At 35.0% G+C, this 18,649-nt stretch overlaps 1 protein-coding gene across 1 annotated transcript; it reads left to right on the top strand.

Annotated features, from left to right (window-relative positions):
* Positions 1-12,041: 12,041 nt before the first annotated feature.
* LOC132758691 (CDGSH iron-sulfur domain-containing protein 3, mitochondrial-like) lies at positions 12,042-16,521 on the top strand. The gene is made up of 4 exons (XM_060750381.1): positions 12,042-12,171; positions 13,709-13,779; positions 15,328-15,418; positions 16,141-16,521. The coding sequence occupies exons 2-4, from the start codon at positions 13,738-13,740 to the stop codon at positions 16,368-16,370; spliced, it is 363 nt and encodes a 120-aa protein (XP_060606364.1). The 5' UTR covers positions 12,042-12,171; positions 13,709-13,737; the 3' UTR covers positions 16,371-16,521.
* The last annotated feature ends 2,128 nt before the right edge of the window (positions 16,522-18,649 follow it).

The raw sequence follows: 18,649 nt of genomic DNA, 5'->3' as shown, positions 1-18,649 counted from the left end.
GAAATGTTTTATTGCATGGGCTTATAGTATTTAATCAGTGTCGTCAGTCATAAACAAACGAACATGTACCCCAAAGCACATTAAAATTACCACATGGTAAACTAGTGACCATATAAATGCTTTACAAATATTCATTAATTTGAAAAAAAAAATTTAATCCCGTTTCCACACCTTAATTTGATACGTGCTTTTATAAGTTAATTCAACTTAATTGCCGCGCGCATGCAGTACTGCGTGACGTAAGGAAAATATCCTTCCCTGGTTGGTCGCTATTTATGTAAATACTTTAAATAGTAACACCCTAATTTTATGCACAGAATGCCCTCATGAATGATCACTCGTTACTTTACATATTAAATGTGTGATTTAACTCCGATTTTATTTTTGTTTTCGAGGGAATTTTTTGGTCAAATGCCCTGGCTGATTTGGGCGGGAATAAAAAAAAATCTGATTTGCATCTTGCTACTCATCACCTACTCATGCACCTGGCATTTTTCACTCGTGAAATTGAAGGTAAAGAATGTCAATTTAAGTGATAAAACTTTTACAATTTTCAACAATCATAATTAGCGTATTAGACGTAATAATTAGTTACACCTGTGAATCGGTGCTAAATGTCGCTTTGCATTGTTCTAAAAATAGAATATGTGCGAAAGTAAACAATGGATTTTAATTACATTTGTATTATTATCAAAATAACAATTGGACAATTTGTTATCGTGCGTTATTTGATGTAGTACCAATTACCTTTTGTAATTTCAATCTCGTTTTATTGTTAACTAATTTTCACCAGAAACCTGATTGCTTTTTTTTAAAATATCAAAATGTATCGTTTGTCATTTTCAAAAGCTAAATATTTTAAATATAAAAAGACGTTTAAAGGTTTTTTTAAATTTTTCAAAAAAAAAAGGGGGCCCAGGGGAAATTTAAGGAAAAAGTGTACTTTCTAATAAAATTAAATTGCTGAAGTTTTGGGCCGGGAAAATTTTAAGGCGATACTCGCGGCGTTTTTTTCGTGACCCCCACGAAATTGGGCAAAACTTGCACGGGGGCGATGTTTTACCGCAAAGTTCCGTCGCAAACATAGACTACACTCCCCGGAAATTAACGCCCCCTTTTTCCCGGGTTTCGCGGGGTTCCAGAATGTTTTTATATATACATATCAAATCTGTTTCACCCATCATCATATCAAAAACAACAACAAACAAATTTTTCTATTTTAGAAAGGGCGTAAGGGTTTTTTTTTTAAATAAAATTTTGTAAGTTCTATTTTAGAAACTGCGTAATGTTTTATTTATAGAAATTGCGTAATGTTTCTATTGATAGAAATTGCATTCTATTTATAGAAATTGCGTAATGTTTCTATTTATAGAAATTGCATTCTATTTATAGAAATAATGTTTCTATTTATAGAAATTGCATTCTATTTATAGAAATTGGGTAATGTTTCTATTTTTAGAAATTGCATTCTATTTATAGAAATTGCGTAATGTTTCTATTTATAGAAATTGTGTAATGTTTGTAATTTTAGAAATTGCGTAATGTTTCTATTTATAGAAATTGCGTAATGTTTCTATTTATAGAAATTGCGTAATGTTTCTATTTATAGAATTGCGTGTTTCTATTCATATATATATACAAAATAGATAAACAAAACTAATGTGACAAGACAGACCAACTAAATTTATAAAAAGGAAACGTTAAGATATGTTCAAACCTTTCTATGTTTGCGTTTAGAAAAAGTAAAAAGTCGAGCGTTGCCCCCGCCCGGCGGTGGCTCTTGTTTACATTTGCATCCATTTAGATTATCGGAGCGTACTTATTATTCAACATGTATATAAAAACGAAGTTGAAAAAACATTCCCACCGCATAAGAAAGCTGTCATTTATAAATTTTGACTTTTATATCATGCTGACTGTCTTAAGAGACCGTTTCATTTAGCGACCGTTTTGGGTGTTTCCTCGCTTAATACACGTTTGACTGTATAACATAGTGATTGGTCATAACTATTAGATGACCCCTATTGATTTTTGGGTCACTAGGTTAAAGATCAAGGTCATAGGGGCCTTAAATGTCAGAATGGTTTCTGCTGATTATCTTGAAAACTATACATCACAAAATCTATATTTCACATAGTGAATGGTCATATATAATAGATGACCCTATTGATTTTTGGGTCACTAGGTCAAAGGTCAATGTCACAGTTGCCTTAAATGTCAGAATGGTTTCAGCTCATTATCTTGAAAATTATTTATTACAAAGTCTTCATTATTTTCCTTTTTTCCATAATTGAACACTTCCATGTACCCATTTTATGGCGAGTTTATATAATAAAATAGCCAATAATGTGAGTCAAGGGCTAGGAAGGGGGGCATATGTGTCATTCGACATTTCCTGTTTCCCTGTATTTTACAGTGGAATAAAGGCTGTTTCCCCCTAGCCCATAATATATCAGCTAGAAGACAGAAAGCTGTCCCTTTAGATAGCCTCTGCTAGTACCATGCATGCTAAATTGAATTAAAAATTGAAATTTTTATAAAATGTATGGGTAAATTCCATTCTCAGTGGTTGGACTTTTATTTTCCCCTTTTGTGATTTATCATGCTATATTTTCCCCTTTAGGAAATTGAAAAAAAAATCACTGGTATAAATATAATTGCTGCTGGTGTTCACGAGTGAAAATATATTTCAATCTTACATGCAAAACATACAAATTTCCTATATATTTTATGCTATTTTAGTGATTTTAAGTCATCTTTTCTTGTTTTGCTGCGTAACGTCATGAGTTCTTCATGATGTCAGAACATCACTGTATACTGAATTTATTCCTGTTGATAATTCCATTTAGTTATGAAATATTATTTTCATCCGCATTCAAATATACTAGTCCGGCTACAGTGAAAATTATCAATTATAATTTCACTGTGAAAATTATCAAATATAAATTCATTTTCCACAGCAAAAAATGTAAGAAATTTCGTTCTTACATGTAAAAATGAAAATAAACACTTGTGAAAATGTTGAAAATCTGATGGTCACTTTTGAAATAAACTTTCTATCACACACTGAAAAAAAGATCCTGTTTAAACTTATAATATTACAGTGTAAGACAAAAACATCAACTAGTCATCCAGATAGTTCAGTGATTAGAATATCTGTTTCTTTTAGCAGAAGACCTGGGTTTCAAGTCCCAGTCTGGATAGCTGTTGTTTTGTTTTGAAAACTGTTATTTCATTTAACCTAAAATATTAATCTGATAAGATTATTTTAATATTTTTTTTTAGGATAATAGATTTTGTTATTAATTTTATAGTAATAATAGCATACATAATTTTAAAGAAGTTTAAAGGCAATTTAAGAATTTAGAAATACAGTGTTGCAAAAAATGGTGATGTGTTACAATGATGGCTTTAAATTATTTTTTTCAGTATTTTACAATTTACTTGGCTTAATATTTATTGGATAACTTTAAAAAGAATGAAACAATAATTTATATCTGTACAGGTAACTAGAGTCGCGTAACTAAGCCCCTGTCCTTGTTTTAGTTTGTCGTTCCTTATCATAGATCAGATACTCTGTGCCATCGGCCTCATCCAAACACAGTTGAAAATCTTCCCAGCAAAGATTCTGACATTCCGAAATATTGAGTGCAAATAAGGCTCTTTGGTTACTCGTACCTAAGGTTTTTGAGTCATACATTTTGTTTAATGTAGAATCATCAAGGATTTCTGCTTCCTTTGGCTTGTTCCCCAAACCAATTTTTTTTTAGCTGTTGCATTATTTTTTGTCAACACACTGCCCTAGCTTTGGAGAATTTTGTCTACAAACATCATCATCTTGATCTTTTTGATTATTTTTTCCATTTTGTCAAATAAATCATCAGATACTAGCCTGAAACAATAATATTCTTCTGCAATATTCTGTTTTAAGTGTAGCAGACACCCTTTTATTATTATTTGTTGTTGTTGTGTTCACATGCATGTCTATTGTTGGGAAATAACTGTGTTTCTTTGTAATTGGGGTGCAATGAGGGGAAAAAAGTAGTCCGGCTACGGTGAAAATTATATTTTTAGCTCATCTTTTGTGATCACTTTTCGTCCAGCGCCGTCCGGCGTCCATCCGTCATAAACTTTTAATTTAAATGACATCTCCTCATAAATGGTTAACACCAACTAAGCCAATTTCATCCAAACTTCACAGGAATGTTCCTTTGGTGGTCACCTTTAAAATTTGTTCAAAGAATTTAATTCCATACAGAACTCTGGTTGCCATGGCAACCGAAAGAAAAAAATTTAAATATCTTCTTTTTAAAAAAAAAACCCAAAGAGCTAGAGCTTAGATATTTGGGCATTAAACATCTTCTAGTGAGTGTCTTCCAAGTTTTTTCAAAAAAAAACCAAGAGGTTTAAACTGGCAACCGCCCTGGGACCTATGTACAGATGAGCGACTTCAGGGCCATCATGGCCCTCTTGTTTAAATTTCACTAGTGGTTTATCAGAATATAATCATCTAATATATTATAGTAAAACACTGTAAAGCATGAAATAAGTTGTTTTTGTTCCATGTCGCGCGCTTTGAGGGTACCTATGTGTTAAAAAATGAGAGGGTACTTGTAATATAAAAATTCAAATGAAGACAGGTAGCCCGTGCCGCTGCAAAACCGAAAGTAGGGTGTTTTTATGAATTTTTCATTTATTTTTGACAATAATTATAATTATATACTGCCATTTGTCGGAAGATGATATGAATATGAACATATAAATATGTATGATGCATATATAATCAAGCCACAGGTTCATTTCAGCCCGAACAATACATGTCGATTTTTTGTAGCTTATTGTGAAGTTGTGAACATGAAAATCGGGCACATGACAAATCAGCACATAATTAAAACATTCTAGTGTTCCGTGGTATACATCTTTTCTACATGTCATACCTCCTTTCCTTATTACATATGAAATTTTACTGGATTGTTATCCATCGCTGGTTTGTTTTTAGCAAGAGAATGACCTGTGTATGTTCAGAGAGGGTACTGTTTTGAGCAGATTTCGCAAATGGGGTTACAGATATGGATATGCAAACCGTGATGTTTGTTTTTAAACTTTTCCAGACAACGAGCAATGCTTAATGAAGAAACTCAATGATTTTAAAGCACCGTTTTATATGAAGATGAACAAGCGGTAAAAAACACCTCCATCATGGAGCTAAAATCTATGCCTCCATATATTGGTTGTCGTGAGTTCTTGACAACCATCTTTTTTGTAAGAATTCTGGCCACGTTCTTTGTTAATTGAGTATTGGTGAAAGAGGCATTTAAGACATAAGCCGATTTTAGGCAGTACAAGTGAATGCACTTTATTCAAGCACTAAAGCAGCTGACCACCAAACATTGGTTGTAGTCTTGTTTTACAAAAAAAAAAAAAAAAAAAAACATACATAATACACATACTGTAATACATATATTGTTTTTCAGACCCATATTCAACCAAAATTTTTCAAAAAAAAACCCAGGAATTTGATGTTTTATACATATGTCATTGATGTTTCAAGCAACATAGTTCATGTCTTACATTGATATCAATTTTAAACGTTTTTTTTTTCCAGTTTTCATCTTCCTCCCGTTTTAAGTCGTACATATGTATACATTTTAGGAAAATCAGACATCTAGATGCGGTTTGTCACCAAAGCCTTTGGGCAATACAATTATTTTGAAGTTTTTTTTTCTACGGATAAACCATTGCTTCTATCAAACCGGATTTCAATTATATTACACGGTATATTATTTCATTTTTTAGAAAAGGAAGTTGACGTCCAATATATTGTTTGCCGTTTAAGGTAGTATAACACTAATACCTTGGCAGGTACATCAAAAAGCATTCAAAACAATTTAGGCAGTATAAAGGGATAACCTAAATTATTGTTTTATTAAATATGACAACACGTTCAGCACTTTATTCAGAGACTTTTGTTCAGGCAAGTGAAGCAAGTTGACCTCCTTACATGGGTTATCGTTATTGTGTGGATTTACCCAAGCAAATTTAATATTTATTGTATTTGACTGGATACATTTATACCTGCTAACATTTGTATTAATGTAGTTGCAATGTCATAAAAAATGCTTCCAAGTAAATGTTAGGAGATAATAATTATTGTCGTCATTCATAAACCCTAATCAGTTCCTAACTTATTATTTTACATTCATGTTTATTAACGCATTCAAACGAGATTCAAGCAGGTTTAAATATGGCAGTGTAAGTTATAACCTCTAATGCTGTACGTATATTATCGCCTTCAGTCGGGCACCGAAGGGAGGTGACCTCCAAAAGTGGGTTGTGTTCAAAATAATATAATTTGGTTGTTGTATATGATTGGATCTTTACAAACGTGTCCCTTTTAGTAATCTTATTTCTAAAGCAACATATATACAAGAAGATTTTATATACAAAAACACAAACCATACAATCCATTTTGCTTTGGTTGTCACTGTTTCATATGAAACTTTCCTAGTAATTTAAAAAATCTCTATGGTCTACAATTGGACGTATTTAAATTCATTGAAAGTAAAAAACGATAATCCCCACACAACACCGCAACAGGCTGGTGTACACACCAACACAACGCACACACGAACGCGCGCACACACGCCACACACACCCATGTCGACATTGCTGATGAAAACCAACATAGTTCAAGTATGTATATTGATTTAGATTTTTTTTAAACGGTATTTTCCAGTTTTCTTCTTTTTCCGTCTTAAAGAAGTACACATTAAGGGGGAAAAATTTAGAACCCTTAAAAAGCCCCGGGATAAACACTTGTCTATGGTAAAAATGGGTTCAATCCACAAAATTTTCCCCCTTTATTTCCCCCCCCCCCCCAACCCCCCTTAAAGCTTATTACCGATTCAAAACCCCCTTCAAAACCAAAATTTAAAGCAGTGGGTTTGTTGTAATAAACACCCCTTTTTCCCAAAACAAGTACGGGAAAGTAAGTTATGTTAAACTTCAGTCGGCATCGAAGGGAAGGTTTTCCTCCAAAAGGGGGTTTTCCTTTACCCAAAATTTTTTTCCCCAACCCCATTTTTAAAGAATTAAAATTTGCTAAATTTTAAAAACCCTTTCCCCTTTTTTTGCATTATTATAAAAAAATGGCTAAACACGTAATAGAATAAATAAAATGAATATTCATGAAACATAAAATTTCTCCACTCCCAGAAAACTGGGGCAAAAATTGCTTTTTAAAAATTTCATTTTCCAGTGATACTCAATCAGTTTTTCAAGTTTACCCGCCGGTAGGCCCTATACCCCTTGGAAAAAGGGCCCTTTTGGGTTGGCCCGGGGAATCCCCCCGATCCCGGGACAGCCCCGGACGGGTCCAGGGGAGACCCCAAAAACTAGAACAAAGGGGGGATTGAAAAAAGCGCGAAGGGAAAATGATTTCATAATTTTAAAATTTATCAATAATGTTTTTTTTTAATATAAAAACAGTAATGCATTATGATTTTTTGAAAAAAACCCTTAAGGGAAAAACCCGGATGAAAGGAAAAAGGGAAGGGTAAACAAAAAAGTGCAATCATCCCCAAAATTTTCGTGGTTTTTTTGGGAAACAAAAAGGGCTTTATCGGGGCTCTACCGGGAAACAAACCCTTTGCTCCATCGTCATCCTTTCCCGGGGGTCTGACCCGCATTTTCCGAGGGGTCATTCTCCGGGGGTTTTGCAGCCTTTAAAGGGCCTTTTTGGGAGAGTTAGGGTTTCTACCCCGGATAATACCCGGTTTTTTTGGGCGGGCTTTGGGGGGTTTTGAAACCCCGGGGGGTTTTCCCGGGAGGGCAAATTAAGCTATACCCCCCCCCGGGGGTTTTTCACGGGACCACCCCGGTGATAAATTTAAATTTTTTTTTATTTCCCGGGGGGATGCCCAGTGTTTTTCCCAAACCTTTTGGGACGTTTTTTGGCAGAGTTTTTTGGGGTGTATTCCCCGGGGGTTCCCCGATCATCTTTGGGCGGTTTCCGGGGGGTTTTCCGGGATGTAAGGGACCTTTTAGCTTTAAATTATGGGACTGACTTCAGTCAGGGCATCGGGCAGTTACCCAAAAGCGGGGTTTCCCTTTTACCCAAAAATTTTCATTTTTCTTAACGGGTCTTTTGCCTTATTTTTTTACTGTTAAAACCCGAAGATTTTAAGTAAAAGTATATAAAAAGTTTTGATTTTAAAAAATTTTTAAACCCCCGACCTTACATCCCTTTTTGGGGGTTAAACCCCTAATTGTCAAATTAAATTTTTTATAACCTCTTTTAATTGTTTTTAAAAGGTTTACTATTCCCCAAACCCCTTTTTTTTTATTTGTAAAAAGAAAGGTTTTAATAATGGCTATACACGTAATAGAATAAAAAGAAGTTAAAATAAAGTAAAATACATTTATTTTAAATTTAGAATTAAAATTGTCTAATCCCGATTCCTGGGTTTTTCAGAATTAGGGATTTTTTAAAAATGCCTTTTTTAGGGAACATTCGTTTTCAGTCTAAAACCCCGGGGAGGTATACCCCCTTTATATGTCGTAAAAAAGGGGGATAAAAAAAATAACCCCATATATTTGGGTTTCGTCATTGATATATAATATACTCTATCAGATTATGGGCGAACTGTTTTTCATGTTTAATTAATTACAGGTAACAATGCGTTAGGGGTGGTAATTGGATTACTACAATTACTTATTTTTGGTTGATACATTCGGAAGCATGTACATCTTCAAGTTTAGATGGCACACTTTATTTAGGTACTTATGGCAGGTGACCACCATACACGGGTTGTCGTCTTTATTTTTTACCAAAGACCAACTATTTTTGGTGTAATTGATTGAAACCCTTTAACAAAATTAGGTTGCCTTCACCTCAAATTGACGACATTTATGTAAATTCACTTTAATGAATATATATAATCATAACATAATGTGTTTTTTGCAAGGTGCATATAAATATACAAAGCAACTAAAGTATAAAACATTTCACAATTATTAAAGGCGTTATAATTATACAGTAGAGACACGCACATATAGTTTTCGGTTGGTATGCTATAAGTTGCTTTGAAAAATAACTTTCATTCAACGTAGAATCTAATATTGCGATATAATTAGTTTTCTTTTATTAAAATAAAAAGACTGATGGAGAAATAAAAGTAACATTTCGCATATTTACGGTCCCTTTCCATTCACTATAGCAGCGTTCACTCAGACGCTCTTTAACATTCGCGCTAAAAAAACGCTTATAATAGTAACTCCGCCTTACTCCAGGAAGGGATGTCCGATAAGCCTCCACCCCCTAATATTAAACCCAGGTTTTCATTTACAGTCCCGGATTATAACACAGTAATGCACTTGTTCAAATACATTGATAACATAGACAAGTATGGTGTTCCTATAAAGTTCATTATCACTTATAAATCGTATGTAGCCATATTATATAAATATAATCTTTTTTTTTTTTTTTTTTTTTTCAATTTTTTTACACAATACATTTAAGCATATACACAGTACAATATATGAGATAAACGTATAAGGAGGAATAAGAGATTACTTTTTAGAATCAACAAAGTTTATAAATATAATAAAGGTAATAATTCAATAGTATTTTAACAGAGTTGACAAATTTTTAATACCAAACTATATAAAAATATAATCTATTTAACCCATTACTTCATATACACGCCTTTTAACGCCTTTATCACCCCCCCCCCTTTTGTTGTCTCAAATGATGAAAAAATGCCTTATTTAGGGCCCCAAACACTTGTTTTTGTTTGAGAAATGTGGTTAAAAAAAGTGCCCTCTTTTTCGGCGCGGCCCCCCAACCAAAAGATACATCAGGGGGTTGCCAGAAGGGGGATGTGCCCCCTTCTGTTTGGGGGGTTTGAAGGGGGGCGGAGTCCCCCTCATCGCCAAGAAAATTTTGGACTTGTGAGAGGCTGTAAATGACCCCAGATTGATCATAAGGTAACGTGTAACCAACGCTGAAAAGCATTTGACTCTATCTCAATCCATTGAAAAGTTACAGCACTTTGAAATCAATTTTGATGGAAAAAATCAACGCAAAATAGTGATTTTTGGCAATTTTGAGATGTCCCCTCGTTGCTATGGTAACAGAAAAAATTTAAGCCTGAGCATGTTGTTGCAAGGGCAATGGTCCAGTCAACATTTGTGCCAAGTTTGATTAGTGTTGAAGCAGTTTTTATAGTATTATAGCAATTTGAACTTGTAACGGGAGACTTTTCAATGAAAACAGCCATTTTTCACAAAATGCTCATGAAGTAATGGGTTAAGTTTGAATTTGAAGTCGTGGATAAATGCAAGCTTTTCGATAGTCTTGTTAAATCTATTCTTAATAACCGCATGGTTTAGAACTTTTTCTTTGTACTTACTAACCCATTAGACTCAGTACACCTTCAACGAGCATTTGAAAACTGTACTGTATTGATATATAGCAGTACAGTTTTTTTCATTGATCCATATAGGAAAAAAACTCGACTGCTATATAGCAGTTGAGTTTTTTTCGCACCTTGTATATATCAGTGTAATTATTTTCACTGAGGCTCCAATGAGGAAGCGGTAACGAACATTCCCAGTAGGAAAAAAAATAAGAAGAAAGAAAGAAAATTGATATGAAATGAATTTATTCTCATATAATTATGCAACTGCTGAAATCAAAAGGTACCTCCGCTGAATTGATTAATTAATTATTATCTCCACAAACTATATCAGTTTACAATCCGTCTCTAACATTGAGCTGTACGGTAGCTAACGACATCAGTAGCTGGTATTGGTTCATTTTCTCTGGGAGTGAAATACACGTGTTTTTTTTCTGATTTCTATTACAAAAAAAAATGAAAATGCGATAAAACAGTTCAAGTATATGCAACTCGTTAGTTTAATACGGGGGTATAACACTGGCTGGGCGACATCTTGGGGTGTTTCTGCAAAAAAAATGTCTAAGTGACTGAGTCTGTATATTCTTATCAACTTGCTTAGAAATAATTTCCTAATGGTGACAACTAACACAGTGAATTAACCACTTTTTGGTAAGATGGTTGTCCCAATTTATCATATGTCAATAACCTTGGTGCCACTTGCTGCCTTACTGATCTCCACATGACTGGTGTCGGATTTGTTTTCTCACTGCACTTCTCTGTTGATTTAGAAAGAGTTTTGTGTGACTTTTCATTTACTTTACATTCTGGTATCTTACTTTCAAGATCAGTGAGTCGTCTTCCTCTTCTTGAAAAATTGATTCTGTCATCTCTGTCGCAAAATTCAACTTCTCGATCTTCATTTGTGAATTTCTTTCTTGCATGAAGAAGTCTTACTAAAGTTGTCAGTTCTATAGGATCAAGGCCAACATTTTTTCTCTTCAGCTGCACCACTTGAAAGAAAACATGCCATTATTATAATCCCGGACGAGCCCCCACATGTTAGCCGGGTCAAATTGCAGATATATATGACACGGGAGTCTAAAAAGAAAATAATATGTTGTTAATGCATTGCCTTTATTCTTTCTCATTAAAAACATGGCGGAGACTGCGCCAAATTACCACAAAGAATAACTAACGCAAAGAACGCTCAACATTTTTATAGGGGTGCCTTCATCACCCACACATTTACTTATTGTGACGACAAAGACAGGGATAGCGACAGAAATATCATATTCATTGTTTATTTTTTCTTGGGTTTCATATTTGCCTATGATACAAAAGAGAAAGAACTCTTCCTATTACTTTGACCATCATGCATACACAACGATATGTCCTGCTCCGCGTGCACTTTATATTATTCGAACAAAATGTACAAAATGTAATAAAGGGAATTGAAAATAAGAAAAAAAACATGCATGATTTACTCAATTGTTTATCTATTTAATATTTATCAATTCAAACACATAATTCATTTCAATTTACAATTCACACTACGACAACTTCTTACCACATGTCCCCTCGCCCCTCCCCTGCCCCTCTGTCCTACTCTTTTTAAATAAGGGAAGCTACTCCAACGCTTAAAAATGTAATTGGCTAAATTAGTGCCTCCCTTGTGTCGAAAGAATCAAGGTCATAGTTGATTTACATGTGCATTATTTATATATTTTTAATTTATTGAAGGAAGATAAAGTTTTAACTGTGGTAAATCAAGGTAAGTAAATTTTAAGCTAAACACATTGTAAATTGTCTACTAAAGCTTCTGGTTAAAGCGTTTAAAATTTCTATTTTCAATTTTGATACATGGGCGTAGCACGATGTACAGTGCTACGAGTGTTTTAGTTCTTATTTAGATCTATGTAACTGACGTGATCACTGGTCAGGTCTAGGTATAGGGTGTAAATATAATATAAATTGATAAGACTGACCTTTTATCATTTAGGGCCGACTGCATAATTCTTAATTGGATTTAAACCCGCGAATTTAATCTCGTGTTTATCCCTTTATAAAAAAATAGTCTATCTTGGCCCAGATAAGTCTTAAACTGGAATGAATTGCAAGTGTAATTTAGTTTAACATTATCATTGTTATATTAAACGAACCTAGGGACCACCTTAAGGTGAAGTTTTAAAAAGTATAAACTTAATCTTAATCGCCGCAAAAACAAAACATCTCGTACATGACCTTGTTTGAAATGAAAATAAACTTGGCTCATTAAAGTCGTGATCTTCAGCACTTCACTGTTAAAGAACCAGGGGAGTCGGGTTAAAGTGGTTTAAGCCCCCCCCCCCCGCCCTGGATTGTTCATTTTTTTCTGTCAAACATAAAGAGTAAATTATCAGTAAAAATAGCTTTAAGATAAATGTAGGACTCGTTGGATCCTGGACCCCTGCTCAGCTTCCTGTCAGACAAAGCACTGCAGTTTGCCGACATATTTATGTTACTGTTAGTGTTTATTAAGTGAAATTTAAACAGTTATGAATCCAGAGGGAGCGACCGTTGGTTCTCAAATGTGTTTGAGCATATACTCAGTGGTCATGCAGGCGCTTTCAGTAGATTACTCTTGGTAAATGTAGACAATGCAGAGAAGCGTATGCAAGCTACTGGATAAATGAATAAGTCTAAGGAAAGAGTCCCTAAGTAGATCTTAGTGATGATTACTATAACGATATATGTATTTAGCTTGTGACGTTAATTTTTGAACCCTTTTTATTTACATAAAAATAGGACTACAGAAGCATATATGATGTAATAATTTGAACCAATAAGCATTTCAAACTCATCTTTATATCATACATAATCAAGGTTTCCCTTCTAAAAGCCTTTTTTTCTTCCACTTTTGGAAAAATACCATGTTATTTTTCCCAAATTTAAGAGACGGGCCTCTTCCTCTGAGCCTCGTTACCGCCGTAAACAGTTACCCTCGAGTTAGATTTTTCCGTTTGTACCGGCAGCCGGTGTAAGATCCTTATAATCTCTTTCCACTAAAATTTTTTTGGTATTCCTAAAAAGGGCAATATTACTCACTCTTTTCTTTAAAAGGGAAATATAAAGTATTCTTTATATTGTCACAGAGTATAAAAAAATAGGGCCCCCTCTAAGGTCCACTTTTTCCTTTTGTTCAAAAAAAAGCACACTAATTTTTTAGTAAAAAAATAAAGTTTAACACACTGAATCTAAACATTCTGTTTCTTGTAATAAACATGTGTTTGATGACAAAACAAATTTAAATTTAATCCACTATGTTTCAGGATCGTTGCTGAAAGTTCTTACGTCAGTCATGGATGAAAAAAATACTGAACTGCACGGGGCTGTTGCAATGGTAATTTTTTGTTACCAATCACGTACATGTAACTTTTGTGAAATAATTCAGTAACGAAGATATATTGTTATTTAAGGGCACACTATGTCTTAGAAACGAATGAATTCTTCAAATAAACACGTTTTTCTGATGTCAAAGTAAGAAAAAGGTACTCCATTGAAAAGTGCGTCATATATGTCAAGTTAAATCCACCAAAATGACATCAATGCTATCGGCCCGCCATACTGCGTTGCAATAGAATCCACCTCCATCTGCGTTGTAATCAATTTATAAAGAAAGGCAATACTAATTTTCAAAAGTTTTAAAATTTGAATGTTTTGTGCAAATATTACACATACAATGTGATGCCGGTGTATTAAGGGGTCGTTTTGCTCATAGGAACTCTTGAACAGGACCGCATATTGCGGCGCATAAATCCGAATCCGTACCGGCTTTACATATTGTTTGTCCGACCTTTGAATATCTTTTCATATTATGCGAGCGGGTGGTCTTTAATTATCTAATCTCAATTTAATATAATCTGATAATTTCAAAATCAGTCAAATTTACGGTATATTGAAAAAAGAAAAGGAGTGACATCCGCCAGTTCGGCGTAAGTTATCCCCCTTGATATGTTTGATTTTTGTTTTAAGTTTTCTAGTAATGAATACCAGATGAGTGCCTAAAATATTTATCTATGGCACATGTTTTAATATTCCTTTTTCAGTTAGGCAAAATCAGTTGATCCATATTATTAAAGTGTCTGTTTTCTCCATGTTAACAAATCAAAACACGAATACGCCCGTTATAATGCCGCCTATATATGTCAACACGTGTAAACAATAAACCGTTAACGCTATATCCGGACAATACCTGATAGTTGACAAAAATAACGGGAACAAAATTCTGAAAAAATAGTAATCAATTGTAGCCAAAGGGGAAAACTCATGCCGAAAACGTTGCGGCGAATGGCGGATGTCACTCCTTGTCTTTTTGGCTTGCAGTTTTGAGTCCATACACTCGGATAATACTAAAAGATATTTAGATGTAGCAGAAACGTTATTAAAACCGTTACACGATCGAAAATTTGCGCCGCAATCTGCGGTCCCGTTCTCGAGTTCCTATGGTTTTGCTTACATTTAAACGTGTTTTAACCAAAATAAGGCAAAAGTGGCGTCCCCTCGTCAAACTGTACAGAAGTGTTTGCATAAGTGGCTATAAATTACCACGTGTGCGTTTTATAAGTTGGAAGGGTACATATATATGGGCTTCAGTCTCACTAGGTGTTTCCAGTAAAACATAAAATAAAATTCAGTCATAAACTTACCGACAACAGCAAACGAGCATATTTTATCCACCGCTTTCTCCACCGTCGCTGCTATGGATCTACCGCTTCTGCAAAAGCTATGACCAGTGTGATAGTGACACATGTCAGAAATTAATCTTATAAATTATTGTAAAACACAAAAATTTCATTTCATACTGATAATATTTTCATCCGTTATTATTTCGAATATTTTCTATTGATTTGTTTTGTATTCTAAACGTATGCAATAATATATTTTACAGTATGGACCATGCACTGTGAGAGATTTAAAAGTGGGAGAAACGAAATATTGGTGTAGATGCGGCCTCAGTAAGAATCAACCTTGGTGTGATGGTAAATAATATTTACTGTGTACTGCCATATTCTTTCCCCTTCATCTGCGCATTTATTATGACAATGTTAATGAAACATTAATGTACCCGTTGTCCAAGTTACGGGTGTCTTGCCGGAACACGTATGAGAAGTTGATGTGTACATATGTATTTACTTTTTTGTTTTCTTGACATCTATTAACCTATTTGTCCAAGCAGAGTACAAATACTGTCCGAACGGAATTGTACGTTACGTAGATAAAATAAGTATAAATAGTAGAATAATAATATGAAATTAGGCAAAGCCTATGAACGGGGAAGTCGCTAAAAAGGCGGCGGCCAAGTAGAACTGACACTGAAAATTTCATTGATAGGTATAGCGTTCTATATATTTTTTAATTGTTTTTTATTTCATTTTCTTTTAAATAAACACGTGTAGTCAAGCCAAAGCCTTGTGGGCCCTGTCTATGACTTCCCCGTATAAATGAATGTACAGATTCAGATGTACATGTATGTTTTAACTTACTAAATTAACATCAAATATATATCAGTGCATTACAATTGTGAACCCAGGCTTTTGTGATAGACTGTCACAGCTTTAGTTTAAGAATTTCAGATCATCATTAACAATTTATATTTAGTCATATTCTCTAGTAAGATATTAAATAAAAACTACTTGTTTATTTGGTTACCAAATCGAATATTGAAAATAGTTGTCTACAACGCAGTTATTTATATCTACAGGATCTCATAAGGACACTGGTATAAAACCCTTAAAATGGACAGTTGACAAAAGTCAAACACTGTTCTTTATTTGTGCATGTAAACAAACTAAAAGTCCGCCATATTGTGACGGTAATCATGTGAATGCGCCAGCGGAAGTGGAAAACCGGAAGAAGAATTGCTCACGTGTCGACAATCATGTGGAACAGTGTAAACTATGTACGAACTGCGGATGGGTGCCAGATTTTTAACGTTTTGTATAGACTATGAGTTTTGTGATGTAGACCTATGAGCCCTGATTATATGTCGATCTTGTGTTATTTTGTTCGTATATATTGTGTGAAATAAATTGTATAATTATTGCGGTAACCAAGTCAAATATTCTATGTTATCATATCTGAATCAATAGTTTAAATTTTTTACTTAAATATTCAGAGAGTGTTTTTGTCCGATTCTGGTATGTTTTTATCAATTTTTATCACATAAACCGCGGCGCAGGAGTTTAATAAAGCCATTTAATAAAAACGATATTACACTAGTGTAATAACACTTTGACGTGACGTCATTTGCGCTATATATAGAAACATAGCGTTAAAGCGCGCTAGTGTTGGCGTTACACTATAGGCGCGTCATTGAAAAATTACTCATTTTAACAGTTTACTGTTCTTATTTAATATATGTGATAAATAGAATATTATATTCGTGTAGATTCAATACTAAATTTATTGAACTCGTTGAATAAAACAATATTATGCTCGCCAGAAGCTCGCATAATATGATTTTATTCAACTCGTTCAATAAATTTAGTATTAAACTACACTCATTCAATATCCTCTATATTACATGCTTTTCGGTGGTTTATAGAAATATATCAGTAAAATAAAAACTTATAATTTCACTGTTTTAAACAGTGAAATTATCAATTTGATAATTTCAGTTTTGAATATTTGAGCCCGTTACGTTGTTTCAGTGAAATACAAGCGTTCACAGTACTGGAAACCAACTTAATGACGTGACGTCGTAAATGACGTCACGTTGTATTATTATTTGGCGCCCTTTTCATTTAGTACTAGGTTAAAATGTCTTTTTAAACGTTTCTTTGCATATAATAAAAAATAAAATTTGTTTAGTTTAATGTAAGATCGAAATATATTTCACCTCGTGAACACCAAAAATTCATATTTCACTCGTGGCTGCGCCACTCGTGAAATATACCTTTTGGTGCTCACGTCGGTGGTTCTACTCAGGTGCCCGTTCGTGCCTGAAATAATGCACGGAGGGGCACCTGAGGTCTTCCTCCACCAGTAAAGCTGGAACGTCGCCAAATGACCTATACTGTGTCGGTGTGACGAAAAACCCAAAACAAACAAACAAAATATGTCATATAAAAATTGCATTGTCACTGACCTTGCTGAAGCTACAGTCTCACTTACATCCCGGCAGAGCCCCGGTAGACGTCCGGGATGATCCGGGAACGGCCGCGGTACAACCGGGAACAACCGGAGTACATCCGTAACTCTGCCGGCAACGTCCGGGATGATCCGGGAAATCCGGCATTCGACTCCGGATGGAATAAAATATTTAATATCACCGGGGTGATCCGGGAAGGTATAGCTTTGCCGGCTTCATCCTTAGCTCTGCCGGGAATGACCGGGGTTATACCGGGGAAGCACCGTAGCTCTGCCGGCACAAACTGGGGATGATCCGGAGTATGATATAGCCGGTAGAGCTACGGTTGAGCCCCGGTATATGCCGGCAGAGCCCCGGTAACTACAGGCAGAGCCCCGGAGGATAAAGGTAGAGCTACGGTTGATCCCGGTAGAGCCCCGACAAAGCCCGGATCATTTAAAAAGAATAACGAAAATTTGCGATGATTGCACTTGTTTGTATTAAAACCCTTCCCATTTCCCTTCTATCCAGTATGGCATAAGGATTTTTCAGAAAATCAGCATGAATTACTATTCTGGAACAATAGGTATTATATTAAATAAAAATTATGTATCGATGTTATCATTTTCGGGCGTTTTCAATCGACCGGGTCTCTGCCTGGATCGACCGGGGCTCTGCCTGGGTCAACCGGGGCTCCTCCGGCGTCATCCGGGAACGACCGGGGATGAACTGTAGCTTTACCTGGGCTCTGCCTGGATGATCCGGAGTGCATCCTGGGTGGTTAGCTGGGAACTACCGTAGTGCTGCCGGGGTAAATGTGACCGCAACAATAATTTCACCCTGGATCGTCCAGGATCATCCCGGTAACTTACCGGGATGGTCCTGGGCTCTGCCGGGAGTAAGTGAGACCGCAGCTTGCACACTTGGTTTTATCATGCAGCAATTTGTATAACTACATGCAATAACAAACGCGCTCGCATGCTGGCTTATCGCCAGTTTCACACAGGCGCTATCCATTCACTAAACCCGAAATGAAGCGCGGGGTAGAGAAGATGACGTGTAAAACGTCAACGGCTACGCAAATGATCCGCAAATAAAAATTATGCAAGTTTGTAGTTATTATTGCAGAGTAACAGTTTTA

The sequence above is a fragment of the Ruditapes philippinarum genome, unplaced genomic scaffold, assembly GCF_026571515.1.
Source record: "Ruditapes philippinarum isolate M1 unplaced genomic scaffold, ASM2657151v2 ctg3525_1_1_1_1, whole genome shotgun sequence".
NCBI lineage: Eukaryota > Metazoa > Mollusca > Bivalvia > Venerida > Veneridae > Ruditapes > Ruditapes philippinarum.
The sequence above is the reverse complement of the archived record's forward strand: the minus strand, read 5'-3'. Positions and strand labels throughout refer to the sequence as shown.